At 45.8% G+C, this 21,424-nt stretch overlaps 1 protein-coding gene across 4 annotated transcripts in view; it reads right to left on the bottom strand.

Annotated features, from left to right (window-relative positions):
- PRIMA1 (proline rich membrane anchor 1) overlaps window positions 1-21,424 on the bottom strand; it is a 93,865-nt gene that overhangs the window by 6,056 nt on the left and 66,385 nt on the right. For all 4 annotated transcript variants that reach the window (XM_073578103.1, XM_073578105.1, XM_073578102.1 and 1 more), the window contains exon 4: window positions 17,572-17,683. In XM_073578103.1, the coding sequence (XP_073434204.1) occupies window positions 17,572-17,683 (112 nt within the window). The remainder of the gene's footprint in view (window positions 1-17,571; window positions 17,684-21,424) is intronic.

Here is a 21,424-nt window from a genome sequence, read left to right as displayed (position 1 = left end):
CAAACGTTTGCATTTTCACCTGTGACATGACAGATCCAGCCCTGGCTTATTAATGGGAGGATTTGATAATCAGACAGCTCTTAAAATCTCCCCACGGAGAGAAGCGGCAATTAGCAGAGTGTAATGGAAGCAAAAAAAAAATCAATTCTATGCTGATGCTGTTCCCTGCAATTACATCAGGGGTGGAGGAAACTGCGGCCGATCCTATGGGTAACCGACTCCCGCTAGTGGTCCGCAGCTCAGCACACTATCCATTTGACTTTACAATACTTGACGCTTGTTGACCCTAATTAAAAATCTCATACAGAGACCCCAGTTCTCATGGGTATTTAATAGAATTGGTCTCATAGGGGCCAAAGGGCCATTTTAGCCCACCCGGGTGCAACTGCGACCCTCAAACTCACTATAGTTGTGCCTCTAAGTGATGTCCAGTATCAATCAGAAATCATTAAATGCAGTGGGGGAAAAAAGTATTTGGTCAGCCACCAATTGTGCAAGTTCTCCCACTTAAAAAGATGAGAGAGGCCTGTAATTGACATCATAGGTAAACCACAACTATGAGAGTCAAAATGAGAAAACAAATCCAGAAAATCACCTTGTCTGATTTGGCAAGATTTATTCTGTAAATTATGGTGGAAAATAAGTATTTGGTTATCTAAAAACATGCAAGATTTTTGGCTCTCACAGACCTGTAACTTCTTCTTTAAGAGGCTCCTCTGCCCTCCGCTCATTACCTGTTGTAGTGACACCTGTTTGAACTTGTTATCAGTATAAAAGACACCTGTCCACAACCTCAAACAGTCACACTCCAAACTCCACTATGGTGAAGACCAAAGAGCTCTCGAAGGACACCAGAAACAAAATTGTAGCCCTGCACCAGGCTGGGAAGACTGAATCTGCAACAGGCAAGCAGCTTGGTGTGATGAAATCAACTGTGGGAGCTAAAATAAGAAAATTGATGACATACTAGACCACTGATAATCTCCCTCGATCTGGAGCTCCATGCAAGATCTCACCCCGTGGGGTCAAAATGATCACAAGAACGGTGAGCAAAAATCCCAGAACCACATGGGGGGGACCTAGTGAATGACCTGCATAGAAGTAAGACCACCATAACAACGGCTACCATCAGTAACATATTACGTTGCCAGGGACTCAGATCCTGCAGTGCTAGATGTGTCCCCTTGCTTAAGCCAGTACATGTCCTGCCCATATGAAGCTTGCTAGAGAGCATTTGGATTATCCAGAAGAAGATTGGACACAGAAGTCTTTCTGAGTCTAAGAGTGTATACCGCTCGAAACGCATACAGAACCTCCTGGGCACTTTCTGTGCGGCTATCCCTTGTCAGGGTAACAACCGCAATGATGTCTATAGCAGCCATACTTGTATTTTAATGAAATAAAGAAAATTCTGGATTTTACTCCTTGAGCTGGACTTTCCTTTTTCTATGAAGTATTCCAAGACGTCCAAGTGGAGACGTGTCCTTGCTCGGACCTTGCTGCAACATCAATGAGGGGTGAGCTGAACTAAATCCTTTTTTCTCCAATGTGTTTGGAGGAGACAGAATGCTGAGTTGCATCCAAAGAACACCATACCTACTGTGAAGCATGGGGGTGGAAACATCATGCTTTGGTGCTGTTTCTCTGCAAAGGGACCAGGACGACTGATCCATGTACATGAAAGAATGAATGGGGCCATGTATCATGAGATTTTGAGTGCAAACCTCCTTCCATCAGAAAGGGCATTGAAGATGAAACGTGGATGAGTCTTTCAGCATGATAATGATCCCAAGCACACCACCAGGGCACTGAAGGAGTGGCTTCATAAGAAGCATATGAAGGTCCTGGAGTGGCCTAGCCAGTCTCCAGGTCTCAACCCCATAGAAAACCTTTGTAGGGATTTGAAAGTCCTCGTTGCCCAGCGACAGGCCCAAGCATCACTGCTCTAGAGGAGATCTACATGGAGGAATGGGCCAACATAACAGTGTGTGCCAACCTTGTGAAGATTTACAGAAAACGTTTGACCTCTGTCATTATCAACATAGGATATACAACAAAATATTGAGTTGAACTTTTGCTAATGAACAAATACTTATTTTCATCCATAATTTGCAAAATAAATCTTGCCAAATCAGACAAGGTGATTTTCTGGATTTGTTTTCTCATTTTGACTCTCATAGTTGTGGTCTACCTATGATGTCAATTACAGCCTCTCTCATCTTTTTAAATGGGACAACTTGCACAATTGTTGGCTGACTAAATTCTTTTTTTCCCCACTGTACATGCATCCCAGTTTTTCCCAGTAAAGTTTTTTGCTGTCCCATGCTTTAACCTGCAGCATTACTCTAAAAAGGCACAGCTGGGATCCACGATTCCATATTAGCAGCATTATCTTTTAGAAGATGACACAGCTGAAAATCTACAATTTGTTTTATCATAATGAGGCTGCTGCGCTTTCACTCCACCATGCTCTACACTGGCGGACTAACTTAGAAAAGCAGAAATGTTAGACCCAGAGATATTCAAAAATATACTTCTATCCCCCTCCACTCTGGGGTGGCATGGTGGCTCAGTGGTTAGCACTGCAGCCTTGCAGCGGTGGGGTCCTGGATTCAAATCCCACCAAGGTCAACATCTGTAAGGAGTTTATATGTTCTCCCCGTGTTTGCGTGGGTTTCCTCTGGGTACTCCAGTTTCCTCCAACACTCCAAAGACATACTGATAGGGAATTTAGATTGTGAGCCCCATCGGGGACAGTGATGATAATGTGTGCAAAGCGCTGCGGAATTAATGGCGCTATATAAACGAATAAAATAAAATACTTTGCAACTCTGCCTGTTCTGGTTGGCTCCTGTATAAAAGCACAAGCTCACCATGAAGTCTGTATATAGGGAGCCGGATTCTCTTACAGCAAGGACAGAATGATTATACAGGACTTTACATTATGGCCAAGTCTTATAAAGGGCCGGGGCATCTCTTTTATTGCATAGTTCGCCATGTGGACTGAGCAGCGCAAATGTCACTAGAAGGCAGAATCTTAATTCATTTTTATCACCAACTGCCTCAATAAAACAGGAGCACAGAGTACAGTCATAAAAGGGACTTTATTTACAGCGCATTATATTAGGGATATGGGGGTGGGGGAAGAGGGTTATTGCCTTTACAACCGCTCGTTCCTATTTTATGCACCCCAAGCTTCTGTTATGGGGTCACTGCCAAGGGTACTAGCGCTGCACTCCTTATTGACATAATACACGCGGAGCATTTTAGTGGGCAAGGGCGGAGGAGGACCAGGATGTGGAGACCTAGTAGGACCCTCCAAGCCTGCAATACTGCATAGCAAGCCCTACTAATGGCTACAGTGACCTGTATGACCAGTGGTACATTGTCATACATTCATGACTGAGTAACCCCACAAATAGATAGTGACCTTTCAGCATCAACCTAAAATATCAAATATGTCCAGTCATGGTGGCCACTGGAATCTGATACATGGTGATTCACTCACTACTTTATCTGGAAAAATTGCTGTAACTTTTAAGAGAGACATGGACGGTGCTGAAATTGGGAGTGTAGATACTTCACATTCTCACTTCTCATGAACCAATCAACCTCTCGCTGACTTGTTGCCCATCTGGTCATGTCCACCATCAGACAGAGTTGCTGCACGTCGGTAGCTTATGTGTGGTACATGCAGTTCACGCCTGACAATTCCTTCTTCATTTGTTAACAATGTACAGATACAGTTTGGAGGAGAGAGTTTTCATTGTCAAAACTACTTGGAAAACTGTGTCCTCAAAGAGGTGCCGAGGTGAGTTTCTAAAGAAGTTTGGAGGTTGAAATCCACCGTCCAAACTGTGCATGGAAGCATTCTTTTAATCTCCAAGGGATTGTAGTCACCCAGATCTCCTGATTTTTCACAGTAGGATTTTTTCCTCTGGGGCCATATGAAAGGTCAGGTGCATAGTAATAAGCTAAGAAAACTACAGGCGCTCCGAGAGAACATACAGCGAGGAATTCAGGCAGCGACCCCAGACTTCCTGCGGAATACATTCAACAATATGGAAAGACGCGTGCAGCCTTGGATGCGAACAATGCTCATTTTCAACACCTGCTTTAAAGCATCAGTTTCTCATGAACCCAGGTTTGTATGGTCCACATTACAGTACAGTAAATCATCTCTCTTAGAAGTTACAGCAATGTTTCCAGGTAAGGTAGTGAGTGAAACACCCTGTACATTGTTGCAAACTATCATTTCTTCTGATGTATTTTGCTCACATTGCAGAATGGACACAACTTTATCCACTTTGCAGATGAGACCAGACCAGGACCAGCTGTGTACAGGGTTTGCTGAACGTGAACGTAAAAATGAGTAACCCATTCGCTGACCACAAGCACAGATATTGAATATGGTTAATTGAAAAATAGTGTATGAAACGTTGCAACTATTCTTTATAACATTCTACAGGGTGGGCCATTTATATAGATGAACCTAAATTAAGCATACTCACAGACGCGGATTCTTTACTGTAAGAGCAGTGAGACTATGGAACTCTCTGCCATATGATGTTGTAATGAGTGATTCTCTACTAAAATTTAAGAAGGGACTGGATGCCTTTCTTGAAAAGTATAATATTACAGGGTATATACACTAGTTTCGTTAATATTGCGTTGATCCAGGGAGCTAGTCTGATTGCTGTATGTGGAGTCGGGAAGGAATTTTTTTCCCCAATGTGAAGCTTACTGTTTGCCACATGGGGTTTTTTTGCCTTCCTCTCGATCAACATGTTAGGGCAAGTTAGGATAGGATATGGGTTGAACTAGATGGACTTAAAGTTTTCCTTCAACCTTAATAACTATGTTACTATGCTATGCTAAATGGGAATGGTTGATGATATCAACTTCCTGTTTGTGGCACATTAGTATATGGGAGGGGGAAAACTTTTCAAGATGAGTGGTGACCATAGTGGCCATTTTGAAGTCGGCCATTTTGGATTCCAGCTTTATAAATGGCCCACCCAGGTGTATTCATATAAATGGCCCACCGGCCCACCCTGTACAAACCCTTCAAAAGGGCACATGGGATAGTTACGTTGTATAGCTGGCACAGAATATGGAGACTGGCACGCTTGGGAAATCCTGTGAAATCACAACTCAAGTGGCACCGCCATCACTGCACATCAGGGCAGGACTGACATACCGATGAGTGTGGTCCCCCCACTCTAATGATGGTGGTGGCTGGTTGTATGGACTCTTAAGGCACCATCATGTAGTGTGTGTGAATGTACAGAACCTTAAAGGGGTAGTCCAGAATTGGAAAAGCATGGCTGCTGTCTGACCATCGATGTATGAGCTGCATTACAGCTCAGCTCCATTGAACTGAATAGGGCTCAGCTGCAATATCACACCTGTTACTGGAAGAAGCAGTCAGGTTTTCCTGGACAATCCCTTTAAGGCTGTAAGTGTGCAACTAGCATCCCAATGTGTGAGCTCCTCTCTCCTCAGAGACTTTGGGTTCTCCCACCCTCATCATAATTTATTATTCATGATCTTCTGCCATCTGCCTTCTCATCAATCACAATAAAGCCGCTGTGCCGTCACTGCAATGTTCTCCCCATCTCCTCGCCAATTCCCAGCTCTGCAGTAAACCTGCGGATTCTGTGCATCCAGCCATGAAGTGCGGGAAGCTGTCACACAATCCCCTATAACTATTCATGAACCCTTTCAGGATCAGGCTCTCCAAGAAGACCAAAACTGGACTGCGACTGGAGCAAAAACACAAAAAGTTGTGGAGTGCGGCCAGAAGAGTGTCCACCATGTGCAGCACATTTTGGGCCAACTGCTAAAACATTCTAATTACAGGTAAAGTCCATTCATCTGCCATCCAATAATTCAGAAACCCTAATCTGGCAGCCAACAATTGAGAAACTAACAATCTGAAATCCAATAATCCTGAACTCTAAAAATATATGTCATCTAATAATCCAGAATTGTTATAATCTGGCATTAAATATTTCAGGAACTATAATAATGTGGCATCCAATAATCCCGGATTCTTATAAACTGGCATCCAGTTATCCAGAAACTATAATAACGTGGCATCCAATAATTCAGAAACTAGAATAATGCGGCATCCAATTGTTCAGAATTTGTATACTCCATCATCCAATAATCCAGCAACTCTAATAATCTAGCATCCAATAATCCAAATACTTATTTATTTTACCAAATATACCCCTATACTGGATTACTAGGAATGTCCCAAATATTCTGGAATTCTGGGGTTGGACCCTACATAGGTGTCTTCTATACCGTGTGATATGTTTCGGATTTGCGCTTGGCTTCTGTTCTGCAGCCTCATTACAGAGCGGAGACCGCGCAGCGGGGAAACGGGTGACCCTGCTATTAATACGCCGGGGCGCTCCAGATGGGAACATTACAAGGTTTCTTTATTTAGTTCCTGCGATGGATCCAAAAAAGTGACAGCAGCTGAAAGAACACAGGCTGATAACAGCGAGCTGGTCACTACAATAACACACATGGTCTAATGATGTATCCCACAGATGACCAATGACACCAGAACTGGGAAACTGCTGTAATAGAATAGTATTATCATCATGCTGGGGGTTGTAGTGTTTTTGTACAGGGTATAATAGAACTAGTTACAGTATGTCCAGTAGTCAGGTCATGTTGGGAGTTGCAGTGTTCTGTGTATGGATACACTAGAAGTCTATTATGGTTTTGTCCAGTATATAGAATATTTTATTTATATATTATGGTAATTTCCACTGGCTGAGAAATGTTGGGGGTTGTAGTACTCCATGCATAGAGCATAAGAGTCATGTTTAGTGGTCGGCTCACATTGGGGGTTGCAGTGTCCTAAGCCCACATTATAAAATAAAAGTATCATGGTAAAGCCGATTGGTCTATTAATGTTGGGAGTTGTAGTGTCCCATGTACAGGTGCTTCTCACAAAATTAGAATATCATTAAAAAGTGAATTTAATTCATTTCTTCAATACAAATGTGAATTTCATATTCCATAGAGGCATTACAGACAGAGTGATCTATTTCACGTGTTTATTTCTGTTAATGTTGATGATTATGGCTTACAGCCAATGAAAACCCAAAAGTCATTATCTCAGTAAATTAGAATACTTTATAACACCAGCTTGAAAAATGATTTTAAAATCCGAATTGTTGGCCTACTGAAATGTATGGTCAGTAAATGCACTCAATACTTGGTCGGGGCTCCTTTGGCATCAGTTACTGCATCAATGCGGCGTGGCATGGAGACGATCAGCCTGTGGCACTGCTGAGGTGTTATGGAAGCCCAGGTTGCTTTGATAGCAGCCTTCAGCTCATCTGCATTGTTGGGTCTGATGTCTCTCATCTTCCTCTTGACAATGCCCCATAGATTCTCTATGGGATTAAGGTCAGGCGAGTTTGCTGGCCAATCAATCACAGTGATACTGTTCTTTGTAAACCAGGTATTGGTACTTTTGGCAGTGTGGTCAGGTGCCAAGTCCTACTGGAGAATGAAATTTCCATCTCCAATAAGTTTGTCGGCAGAGGGAAGCATGAAGTGCTCTAAAATTTCCTGGTAGACGGCTGCGCTGATTTTCGTCTTGATAAAACACAGTGGACCTACACCAGCAGATGACATGGCTCCCCAAACCATCACTGATTGTGGAGACTTCACACTAGACCTCAAGCAGCTTGGATTGTGGCCTCTCCACTCTTCCTCCAGACTCTGGGACCTTGATTTCCAAATGAAATGCAAAATTTACTTTCATCTGAAAACAACACCTTGGTCCACTGAGCAACTGTCCAGTTCTTTTTCTTCTTGGCCCAGGTAAGAGGCTTCTGGGATTCTGGGATTGTCTGTTGGTCATGAGTGGCTTGACACAAGGAATGTGACACTTGTAGCCCATGTCCTGGATACGTCTGTGTGTGGTGGCTCTTGAAGCAATGACTCCAGCAGCAGTCCACTCCTTGTGAATCTCCCCAAAATTTTTGAATGGCCTTTTCTTAACAATCCTTTCAAGGCTGCGGTTATCCCGGTTGCTTGTGCACATTTTTCTACCACACTTTTTCCTCCCACTCATCTTTCCATTACTATGCTTGGATACAGCACTGTGTGAGCAGCCAGCTTCTTTAGCAATGACCTTTTGTGGCTTACCCTCCTTGTGGAGTGTGCCAATGACTGCCTTCTGGACATCTGTCAGGCCAGCAGTCTTCCCCATGATTGTGGAGCTACTGAAACAGACTAAAGGACCTTTATAAACGCTTAGGAAGCCTTTCCAAGTGTTTTTGTTAATTATTCTACTTTACTGGGATAATGACTTTTGGGTTTTCATTGGCTGTAAGCCATAATCATCAACATTAACAGAAAAACACATTAAATAAATCACTCTGTTTGTAATGACTCTATATAATATAGTGTCACTTTTTGTATTGAAGAACTGAAATAAATTAACTTTTTGATGATATTCTAATTTTGTGAGAAGCATTTGTATGTACAGTAGCATAATAGGATTGTTTTATAGCCATTTCTAAGTGTCTTGTCATGTTTGGGGTTATTGTACCCTACCCTATGTGCAGAATATATTTAATAGGATTTAAAGGGGTTTTGTTATTCTGGGTGTTATTGCATCCAATGTTTAGAGTATAACAGAATTGTGCTATAGTCATGTTGGGGGTTGTAGTACCCTATGGGTAGATTATAATAGTATTGTATTATTGTCATTTCTAGGGGGTCATGTTGGGGTTTGTAGTTTCCAACATGTATAGTATAACATAACTGTGCTTTAGTCATGTTGGGGGTTATAGTACTCTATGTGTACAGTACTCTATGTGTACAGTATAGTAGGATTATATTATTGTCATTTCTAGGTGTATTGTCATGTTGGGGGTTGTAGTATCCAAAGTGAAGAGTATAACATAACTGTGCTCTAGTCATGTTGGGGGTTGTAGTATCCAACGTGACCTATTCAATCAATCTCAAGAAACCACATGTTATTAAGAAGACCAAGTAGCCATAAGCAAAACGGTGAAACAGAAAAAGTGAATTAAACGTAGTGTTGCTTACTCATGGAGAGGGAGAATTGAGTGAGCCCACCAGCAGTCCCACGACGCGCGTTTCATGTATAGCTTTCTCAATGGGAGGTATCATATGATGGTGTCCTATCCAATATTTGTACTGTAGCCACAGGTGCCAGTTAAAACGGGACATGTTTGGAGTACTCCACCGCCCGATTATAGTCAGTTTCTGCAATTTATTTATTGAGGGGGGGGACCATAAATTCTAGACCCATACCCAAATAATGATTATGTGCTACATGAATGCCTTTTCATTGATTATGCTATAGTCATGTTGGGGGTTGTAGTGTTCTGCATCGCTTTATTTTCACACTTCTCTTACACATGAACATCTTTACACTACACATTTATCATCCAGTCTCTGCAGATTCAGTGCAGCACTTCTCTCTGCCGGAGATCAGTGGCCGCCTCATTAGTTACCCCTTACTGTATAATTATGGAAACAGCCGAGGAGCAGGGGGGAAAGCAAATCAATTAATTCTGCCAGCAGTACACCAATCAGTGCGGCCACAGGACGCCCCATCACCGCCAAGACCACAGAACCTTCACAATTTGTGGTAATTGTGGATTCTTGAGGATAATTTACCTTTAAACACACTTTGAATACACACGTGGTCAAAATTGTTGTTACCCCTCGTTTAATGACAGAAAAACCCACAATGGTCACAGAAATAACTTGAATCTGACAAAAGTAATAATAAATAAAAAATGTATGAAAATGAACAAATGAAAGTCAGACATTGCTTTTCAACCATGCTTCCACAGAATTTAAAAAAAAATAAAACTCATGAAATAGGCCTGGACAGAAATGATGGTACCCCTGAAAATAAGGTGACAAAAGGGACATGTTAAATCAAGGTGTGTCCACTAATTAGCATCACAGGTGTCTACAATCTTGGAGTCAGTGAGTGGCCTGTATTAGAGGGCTACAGATACTCACTGTGCTGTTTGGTGACATGGTGTGTATCACACTCAACATGGACCAGTGGAAACAAAGGAAAGAGTTGTCTCAGGAGCAGGGGCTGGCTGGCAAATTTTAGCCTGGGGGGCAAGCACAATGCAGTGGCCCACCATGGCGCGGGCCGCGGCCCATCTTAAGGTTTGGGTCTCATGTAGTAGCACTTGAGTATAGCACATGTGCGACAGAGGTACACCTAACTACCCATTTGATAAAAATGGTTGAGGAACAATAAGGGTGTGTGCACACGTTGCGGATTCTGCTGCGGATTTTTCCATGCAGATTTGTCCAAATCCGCAGGTCAAAAGACCTGTGGTTTATCTGCGGATTTAGTGCGGTTTAGATTGCGGTTTGACACCTGTCATGGCATCCGCACAAAGGATTGACATGCTGCGGTTTTGAAAACCGCAGCAAATCCGCGCAGAAAATTTTGCACCGTTTTTTTTTTTTGCATAGACTGAAATGGTACTGTACAACGCAGCAGAATCCGCAACGTGTGCACACACCCTAAATACTTATCGATAGAAAAAAGGCTCTGTTACTGTATCACCAGCGAAAACATATGCAAGTGCTCAAATAAGCGTGTCAGCCAGGGGTCCACAGCATACCATAAATTGATATCAGCACAAATCCTGCCTTGCTGCAGGTCCAGCTCTCTGAACCCTCGGCACGCTATACCACCACCGTCACTACATGGTAATACTACCGTAATTTTACTAAATTATTGGAAGTGGTTGTAGTAGTGTCTATACAACCAGCTGATATCTCAGCCCCATATTTTCAGCGCAGTGATATATATATTTATGAAAAAAAAAAAATTAAGAGACCACCATATCAAATCCCTGTCATGGCCAGCCCAATCTCCAGACCTGAACCCCATTGAAAAACTCTGGAATGTAATCAAGAGGAAGATGGATAGTCTCAAGCCATCAAACAAAGATGATCTGCTTACATTTTTTTTTTTACCAGGAGTGGCATAAGGTCACCCAAAAGCAGTGTGAAAGACTGGTGGAAAGCAGCAAGACACATGAAAGCTGTGATTATCAGGCAGCAGGGACTGGAGTAGGAGTGGGACTCTGTAGTGGGTCACATCCACATTATAGAGGGTCACATTCCATATTACAGAGGTTAAAATCCTCATTACAGAGGGTCACATCCACATTATAGAGCAGACCTGGGCAAAGTACGACCCGGGGGCCACATCTGGAACGAGACAGCTGTGAGGCTGGAAATCAGAGGTCCACGGGCCACACGATGCCCGCCTGGCCTCTCGCTGTTTCCATGTGCACCGCTGCTGACTCCTTTAGTGGAGGAGGGGCCTCCGGCCACTTCCTCCATCAGTGTGTGAAACAGCTGACATGATGAAATGACGTCATCGCGTCAGCTGTTTACTCCGGAGAATCTGTGCACCGGAGGCAGGGAGAGAAGCACAGTGACAGGGAATGGGACGAGGTGAGTATGTGGTGTTTTTTTTCCTTATGTGTATGGGCCATTTGGGTGGGCATGGGGAGGCTATGGGGGTGACGACATGGTGCTGCACACCTGGGGGTGGGTGACGACATATGATGCTGCACACCTGGGGGTGGGTGACGACATATGATGCTGCACACCTGGGGGTGGGTGACGACATATGATGCTGCACACCTGGGGGTGGGTGACGACATATGATGCTGCACACCTGGGGGTGGGTGACGACATATGATGCTGCACACCTGGGGGTGGGTGACGACATATGATGCTGCACACCTGGGGGTGGGTGACGACATATGATGCTGCACACCTGGGGTGGGTGACGACATATGATGCTGCACACCTGGGGTGGGTGACGACATATGATGCTGCACACCTGGGGTGGGTGACGACATATGATGCTGCACACCTGGAGTGGGTGACGACATATGATGCTGCACACCTGGGGTGGGTGACGACATATGATGCTGCACACCTGGAGTGGGTGACAACATGATGCTGCACACCTGGGGTGGGTGACAACATGATGCTGCACACCTGGGGTGGATGACGACATATGATGCTGCACACCTGGAGTGGGTGACGACATATGATGCTGCACACCTGGAGTGGGTGACGACATATGATGCTGCACACCTGGGGTGGGTGACAACATGATGCTGCACACCTGGGGTGGGTGACGACATGATGCTGCACACCTGGGGTGGGTGACGACATGATGCTGCACACCTGGGGTGGGTGACGACATGATGCTGCACACCTGGGGTGGGTGACGACATGATGCTGCACACCTGGGGTGGGTGACGACATATGATGCTGCACACCTGGGGTGGGTGATGACATATGATGCTGCACACCTGGGGTGGGTGACGACATGGTGCTGCACACCTGGAGTGGGTGACGACATGGTGCTGCACACCTGGAGTGGGTGACGACATGGCGCTGCACACCTGGAGTGGGTGACGACATGGCGCTGCACACCTGGAGTGGGTGACGACATGGCGCTGCACACCTGGGGTGACATGAGGGGGTGATATGGTGCTGCTGCTGCCCATAGTGTATATAGGGAGGCTTGTGTGGGGCTCATGCAGTGTATAAAGGGAGGCTGTGTGAGGCTCATGCCGCATATATGGAGGCTGTGTGGGTCTCACGCAGTATATAGGGAGGCTGTGTGGGGCTCATGCAGTGTATATATGGAGGCTGTGTGGGGCTCATGCAGTATATGGGGAGGCTGTGTGGAGCTCATGCAGTGTATATGGGGAGAATGTGTGGGGCTCATGCAGTGTATATGGGGAGACTGTGTGGGGCTCATGCAGTGTATATGGGGAGACTGTGTGGGGCTCATGCAGTGAATATGGGGAGACTGTGTGGGGCTCATGCAGTGTACATGGGGAGACTGTGTGGGGCTCATGCAGTGTACATGGGGAGACTGTGTGGGGCTCATGCAGCGTACAGTATATGGGGAGACTGTGTGGGGCTCATGCAGTATATGGGGAGACTGTGTGGGGCTCATGCAGTATATGGGGAGGCTGTGTAGGGCTCATGCAATATATGGGGAGGCTGTGTGGGGCTCATGCAATATATAGGGAAGCTGTGTGAGGCTCATGCAGTGTATATAGGGAGGCTGTATGGGGCTCATGCAGTATATGGGGAGGCTGTGTGGGGCTCATGCAGTATATGGGGAGGCTGTGTGGGGCTCATGCAGTATATGGGGAGGCTGTGTGGGGCTCATGCAATATATGAGGAGGCTGTGTGGGGCTCATGCTGTATATATGGAGGCTGTGTGGGGCTCATGCTGTATATATGGAGGCTGTGTGGGGCTCATGCTGTATATAAGGAGGCTGTGTGGGGCTCATGCTGTATATATAGGGAGGCTGTGTGGGTTTCATACCGCATATAAGGGGCTTCTGGGGGGCTCATACAATATACTGAAGGGGCTGTGCTCGGGTTCAAACGATATATAGGGGGATGTCGGCATTCATAATTCTGCTCAATATGCAATTCTGATACAATTAATAATATTATCAATAATATATTAATTATAAAATATCTATTAATATTGAGAAGAATTAATTTTGGCCTATTGGTTTGGCTCTCCACGACAGTCATGGTCTCTCATGTGGCCCCTCAGGAAAATTAATTGTCCACCCCTGTTATAGAGGGTCACATCCATTATAGACGGTCACATCCACATTGCAGAGAGTCACATCCACATTGTGACCCTCTAAAATGTGGATGTGACTCTCTACAATGTGATTGTGACCCTCTAAAATGTGGATGTAGTCCTCTAAAATGTGGATGTGACCCTCTAAAATGTGTATGTTACTCTCTAAAATGTGGATGTGACCCTGTGTAATGGGGATGTGACCTTCTGTAATGGGGATGTGGCCCTCTAAAATGTGGAGAGAGAAAGGAAGAGGGGAAAGAAAGAACAGAGAGAGAAAGAAAGAAGGAACAGAGAGAGAGAAAGAAAAAAGAAAGATTAGAGAGAGAAAGAAAATCAGAGAGAGAGAAAGAAAGATTAGAGAGAAAGATTAGAGAGAGAAAGAAAGAGGGGAAAGAAAGAACAGAGAGAGAAAGAAAGAGGGGAAAGAAAGAACAGAGAGAGAAAGAAAAAAAAGAAAGATTAGCGAGAGAAATAAAGAAAGAACAGAGCGAGAGAAAAAGAAAAATTCTATAAAGATACTATAGCAGCCCGGCTCCCATTGTAATGCTCACCTGAGCCTCCCGGTGCAGGACATGTCATGGCCGACATCCCCGAGTCCAAGGCGATCCAGCTGTCCGCGCTGTCGTCGGAGGACACAGTAATGGATCTGAAGCATTCCCTGAAGTGCCTCCATGGTTCCGTCACAATCTCCTCATTTCTGGTAAGCTTCTAGCACGTCATTTCTGGTGGAACGTCACGTGCAAATTTTAAAGTGCTCCTCGGGCCCCGCCGTGTACTCCTGTGTACCGGGCAGACTCTCTCTCAAAATCGGGACAGTCCCGCTGCATCTGGGACGGTTGGGAGGTATAATTGCTCTCCACCATACACCTTGTACACGCATGGCTCTGCACACCTCATACACACACGGCTCCGCTCCGTACACCTCGCACACACATGGCTCCATTCAGTACACACATGGCTTCACTCTGTAAACCTCATACACATGCAGCTCTGCCGTGGCCACACTCTGTACACACATGGCTCCACTCCGTAAACCTTGTACACATGCGGCTTTATTCCATACACCTCGTACACACGCGGCTCCACCTCATACACACATGGCTTTCTGCGCAGCACACACACGGCTCAGCTCCGTACACACAGGGCTCCGTTTCGTACGCCACGTGCACACACAGCTGTGCTCCATACAGCCCATACACACGGCTCCGCTCCGTACACACGCGGCTCCGCTCCGTACACTTTCTAGACACAGGGCTCCGCTCAATATACCTCGTACACACGCGGCTCTGCTCAATACACCTCGTACACACGAGGCTCCGCTCAATACACCTCGTACACACGAGGCTCCGCTCAATACACCTCGTACACTCGAGGCTCCGCTCAATACACCTCGTACACTCGAGGCTCCGCTCAATACACCTCGTACACACGAGGCTCCGCTCAATACACCTCGTACACACGAGGCTCCGCTCAATACACCTCGTACACACGCGGCTCCGCTCAATACACCTCGTACACACGCGGCTCCGCTCAATACACCTCGCACACACGCGGCTCCGCTCAATACACCTCGCACACACGAGGCTCCGCTCAATACACCTCGTACACACGAGGCTCCGCTCAATACACCTCGTACACACGCGGCTCCGCTCAATACACCTCGTACACACGAGGCTCCGCTCAATACACCTCGCACACATGAGGCTCCGCTCAATACACCTCGTACACTCGAGGCTCCGCTCAATACACCTCGTACACACGAGGCTCCGCTCAATACACCTCGTACACACGAGGCTCCGCTCAATACACCTCGTACACACGAGGCTCCGCTCAATACACCTCGTACACACGCGGCTCCGCTCAATACACCTCGTACACACGCGGCTCCGCTCAATACACCTCGTACACACGCGGCTCCGCTCAATACACCTCGTACACACGCGGCTCCGCTCAATACACCTCGTACACACGCGGCTCTGCTACATCCACCCTGTAAACCCCTCCTGACCCCACACATACACTTGCCCTCATCCAGCACGATGACGAGCAGCACAGCAGAGTCCTGAATCTACTAAGAGGCCCCTGATCATGTGACCCCTGACTCCTCCCCTCCTGTGACCTCATCACAGGTCCTGTGCACTGTATGTACACAGAAAAGATTGGTGGCTGGGCGCAGCAGAATGTAACAGGGGCCACTGAACCCTCTGTCCCCCCCCAGCCCCCACCTACTGCTCCAATTCCAGAGCGCCGTCGGCTGCCACGGCAACCAGGTCTCAGCCTCCGGCCCCGCGCTGTCTCTGTGTCTTTCTGCTGTGTGTGGCCAGCCGCTCACTCTCCAGTCCTCACTACCACGGGCCGTGCCGGCCGGCCATGTTTTCTACCATGTAATGGACACGCTGTGGTTGCGGGGCAGGCGGGCAAGCGGTACGGCCCTGTCTGACGCTAATTAACCGGCCCGGGGGGCAAATGCCTCTCTGCCACCCGGCCCAGCCCGCCCCTGCTCAGGAGATTAGAAAGAAAATTATAGACAAACATGTTAAAGGTAAAAGTTATAAGACCATCTCCAAGCAGCTTGATGTTCCTGTGCCTACAGTTGCACATATTATTCAGAAATTTAAACTCCATGGGACTGTAGCCAACCTCCCTGGACATGGCCGCAGGAGGAAAATTGATGACAAATCAAAGAGACAGATAATATGAATGGTAGCAAAAGAGCCCAGAAAAATTTCTAAACAGATTAAAGGTGAACTTCAAGCTCGAGGAACATCAGTGTCAGATCGCACCATCCGTCGTTGTATGAGCCAAAGTGGATTTCATGGGAGACAACCAAGCAGGACACCATTGTTGAAGAAAAATCATAAAAAGCTAGACAGGAATTTGCCAAGCTACAAGTTGACAAGCCACAAAGCTTCTGGGAGAATGTTCTATGCACAGATGAGACAAAAATGGAACTTTTTGGCAAGGCATATCAGCTCTATGTTCACAGACGGAAAAATGAAGCATATCAAGAAAAGAACACTGTCCCTACTGTGAAACATGGAGGAGACTCTTATGTTCTGGGGCTGTGTTGCTGCATCTGGCACAGGGTGTCTAGAATCTGTGCAGGGTACAATGAAATCTCAAGACTATCAAGGGATTCTAGAGCGAAATGTGCTGCCCAGTGTCAGAAAGCTTGGTCTCAGTCGCAAGTCATTTGTCTTGCAACAGGATAATGACCCAAAACACACAGCTAAAAACACCCAAGAATGGCTAAGAGGAAAACATTGGACTATTCTGAAGTGGCCTTCTATTAGCCCTGACCTAAATCCTATTGAGAATCTTTGGAAAGAGCTGAAACATACCGTCTGGAAAAGGCAACCTTCTAACATGAGACAACTGGAGCAGTTTGATCTTGAGGACTGGGCCAAAATACCTGTCGAGAGGTGGAGAAGTCTCATTGACAGTTACAGGAATCGTTTGATTGCAGTGATTGTCTCAAAAGGTTTTGCAACAAAATATTAAGTTAAGGGCACCATCATTTCTGTCCAGGCCTATTTCATGAGTTTTATTTTTTTTTTTTAAATTCTGTGGAAGCATGGTTGAAAAGCAATGTCAGACTTTCATTTGTTCAGTTTCATAGATTTTTGATTATTGCGTTTTGTCAGATTCAAGTTATTTCTGTGACCATTGTGGGTTTTTCTGTCATTAAACGAGGGGTACAAACGATTTTGACTACATCTGTAAATTTTTTTCTACTACATTTCATACATTTTTTTACAGCCTATATTAAAAGGAGATATGTTTGTTGGGGCACAGCGCCACTCTAATTCCCTTCTACATGAACCCCATAGCAGCTGCAGTGGCTTACCCTATGTGTTCGGACTTCCGTATCTCACCTTTTTATTGCCTTGTAGCACATAATAACCACTATGAAGAGGACTACGGCTGCCAGGATGATGAGCAGGAAATGCCACCAGGTCTCTTCCACGCAGCACTGCGGGATCTTAACTGAAAAGACAAAGTCACAGGGTCAGTGGGAATGATATAAAGCGATAACACGGAGACCCCCAAACTGTGCCACTATAACTGCCGCAACTACAACTCCCAGCGTGCTGCTAGAAAACTACTGATTTGAGAATAGTACAACAAAAGTAAGCCCTAAAGTAACACATGACTGCAAGATCAGACACATCGGTCCGCATAGGAACTGTGTACACAAAACAATATGGTGGCTTTGATATCTGATTTCAGATTTTTTGGAGCAAACCGAGGGCTAAGAATATGCAGTACTGTGCAAAAAGTTTTAGGCAGGTGTGGAAAAATACTGTAAAGAAAGAAGCTTTCACACAGAAAGTGTTAGTAGTTTATTTTTTATCAATTAACAAAATGCAAAGTGAATGAATAAAAGAGGAATCTAAATCCCATCAGTATCTGGTGACCGCGCGTCGCCTCCATCATCAGTATCTGATGGCCCGTCGCCTCAACCATCAGTATCTAGTGACCGCCCTTTGCCTCCATCCAGGGCCGGCTTTAGGCAAAGTAGGGCCCTGGGCAAAAGTTTAAAATGGGGCCCCAAATGCTGACATATTGCAAATAACACAGAAACATTTTGGTTGTAGTTACAAGCGCTGGACTCAGGCCGATAAACGAACGCGATCAATAATATTGAAGTTGTTCCCTTGTTTCCATTGGCTGAGGAAGAATAATGTGGACAGAACAATCACTAGTAGATCAATCTGTCCACATACAGTATAATGTTATCAGCAGCATATCTGTAGTTTTCACCGGGTGATATGCTGCCAAGAGCAAAGATTTTTGTTGTGGCATAAACAAGCCAATCTCTCGATGAATAGGCAGCATTTTGTTTGTTTAGTATAATACACCCCATTGTCCTCCACATAGTACAATGCTCCCCACAGTCCTCCATATTGTATAATTAACACCCCATAGTTCTCCATATAATATAATGTGCCCCATAGTCCTCCATATAGTATAATACACTCCTCATAGTCCTCCATATATTAAAATACACTCCTCAGTCCACCATATAGTATAATACACCTCTCAATAGTCCTCCATATACTATAATGCACCCTCTATTGTCCTACATGTAGTACAATTCACCTCCCATAGCATAATGCACCCCATAGACCTTTATATAGTATAACGTATTCCCCATAGTCCTCGATAAAATATAATGCAGGCCCCTTGTAGTACATATAGTATAGTGCACTGCCCATAGTCCGATAGAGTATAATGTTGCCCCCATATAGTATACTGCAGCCACCCCACAGAATATAATGCAGCCACCCTACAGAATATAATGCAGCCACCTCATAGGGAATAATGCAGACCCCCATAGAAAATAATGTAGCCCCCTCACAAAGTATAATGCAGTCACCCCCCATGGAATATATAGTAGCCACCTCACACAGTATAATGCAGCCCTACCATAGAATATAATGCAGCCTCCTCCATAGAATATAATGCAGCCCCCTCATAGGGTATAATGTAGACCCACATAGAATATAATGTATCCCCCTCAGAGTATAATTTATCCATCCATAGAATATAATGTAGCCTCCTCATAAAATATAATGCAGCCTCCATTCCATAGCATAATGCAGCCCACCATAGAATATAATGTAGCCCCCTCATAGTATAATGCAGCCACCCCCCATAGACTACAAAGTATCCCCCTCATAGGGTATAATGCAGCCACCAATAGAATATAATACAGCCCCCCTCATATAATATGATGTAGCCCCTTCATATAGTATAATGCAGTCCCCCTCATATAGTATAATGCTGCCCCACCATAGACTATAATGTAGCCCCCTCATATAGTATAATATAGCCTCCTCAGAGTATGATGCAGCCCCCTTCATAAAATATAATACAGCCCACCCCCCATAGAATATAATGTAGCCCCCACCCTCCCCCCATAGAATATAACCCAGCCCATAGTCCAGTGCTCACTTACTGATATATTTAAAAACACACACACGATCCTCACCTCTCCTCATTCCCCGAGCTGCTCCAGGCACTGTTCCGGTCTCAGCAGCTGCACTACCGTCTGCCCGACACACAGCGGGTGCGCGTGGAAGTGGCGTCATCGTGCACCCGCAGTGTCAGATGCAGAGGGGAATGATGGGAGCGTCACCGTCACATGATGCTCTCTCCTCCATCATTGCTTTCAACAGTATCAGCGTCTATGATGCTGGTACAGTAGGGTGTGCAAGGAAAGGGGGGGGGGGGCGGCGCTGGCGCCAGGCAGGCCCCCCGACTCACGGGACCCATAATGGACGTGTGCTGTGCTGCTATTAGCGGCATGCCACTGGCTGGGGGCCAATGAGGGAGCAGGGGCTGCCTGCCACAAACGCCGACCCTGCCTCCATCAGCAGTATCTGGTGACCGCCCGTCACCTCCATTATCAGTATCTGGTGACTGCCCGGTGACCTACATCATCAGTATCTGGTGACCGCCCATCATCTCCGTCATCAGTATCTGGTGACCGCCCATCACCTCCATCAGTAGGATCTCCGCAGGAGGTTGCTCCAAATATCTTCGAGACCTGACTCCAGATCTGTGCATGAGACTTGTGCGTATCCTTCTGTTAGGCTAGTTTCACACTTGCGCTAGGAGGCGCAGCGCACGGCCACCGTGCAGCTCCGTCCCCTGCCGCGCCCCCTCCAGTCAGCTCCTCCTATGGGCGTATGACGCTGCATGCAACCTGCGTACCCTATCTTTAGCATTGAGCCGAGCGCACCAAAATGCAACACGGTGCGTTTGGCGCACGTCGGCGCACCGTCAAAAGGGCGCATGCGCCGCCAAAAGCATACCAGCGCACGGCCTGCATACCCAATGCTAAAGATAGGGTACGCAGGTAGCATGCAGCGTCATGCGTTCATAGGAGGAGCTGACCGGAGGGCCTCCTAACGCAAGTGTGAAACTAGCCTAAGACAGACGAGGATGATGCGAGATCATGCTCCGAGGCCGGATCATCACACCCAGGACTCCAAATATTGATGGAATTTACATTTCTCTTTTGTTCATTGATAACAATAAACTAATAACTTCTATTTGTGAAAGTTTTACTGTGCAGTAATTTTTTCCACACCAGTCTAAAACTATTGCGCAGTACTATATAATGAATTGTGTAAAGCAGCTCTCGGATGATGGGGCGCTCGGGTCTCATGCGGCCATATTTTACACTGCCTGACCTTTCTTGTCAGATGAACATATTTATGTCATATTGCAGCGGCAGTAGAATAGCAAATATCGATCCTGTGCTCTGAGGAAAGACAAAATATCTGATGGACACTAATTAAAATGAATGACAGAACTACAGACAAGAAGAGTTAGAGCTCTGCATAAAGCCTGTGTACACCTAGAGAGAGGCACCTGTAGGATAAGAGTTTACAAGCTATTACTCCCTGTTATAAGCCATTACTGGGGGAGGTGACTGTAGGACAGGAGACTACAATCTATTACTCCCTGTTATCAGCCATTACTGGGGGAGTTGACTGTAGCACAGGAGACTACAATCTATTACTCCCTGTTATCAGCCATTACTGGGGGAGGTGACTGTAGGACAGGAGACTACAATCTATTACTCCCTGTTATCAGCCATTACTGGGGGAGGTGACTGTAGGACAGGAGACTACAATCTATTACTCCCTGTTATCAGCCATTACTGGGGGAGGTGACTGTAGGACAGGAGACTACAATCTATTACTCCCTGTTATC

Source organism: Dendrobates tinctorius, unplaced genomic scaffold (genome assembly GCF_039654945.1).
Source record: "Dendrobates tinctorius isolate UK_male_01 unplaced genomic scaffold, ASM3965494v1 ptg000058l, whole genome shotgun sequence".
NCBI classification, from domain to species: Eukaryota; Metazoa; Chordata; class Amphibia; order Anura; family Dendrobatidae; genus Dendrobates; species Dendrobates tinctorius.
The sequence above is the reverse complement of the archived record's forward strand: the minus strand, read 5'-3'. Positions and strand labels throughout refer to the sequence as shown.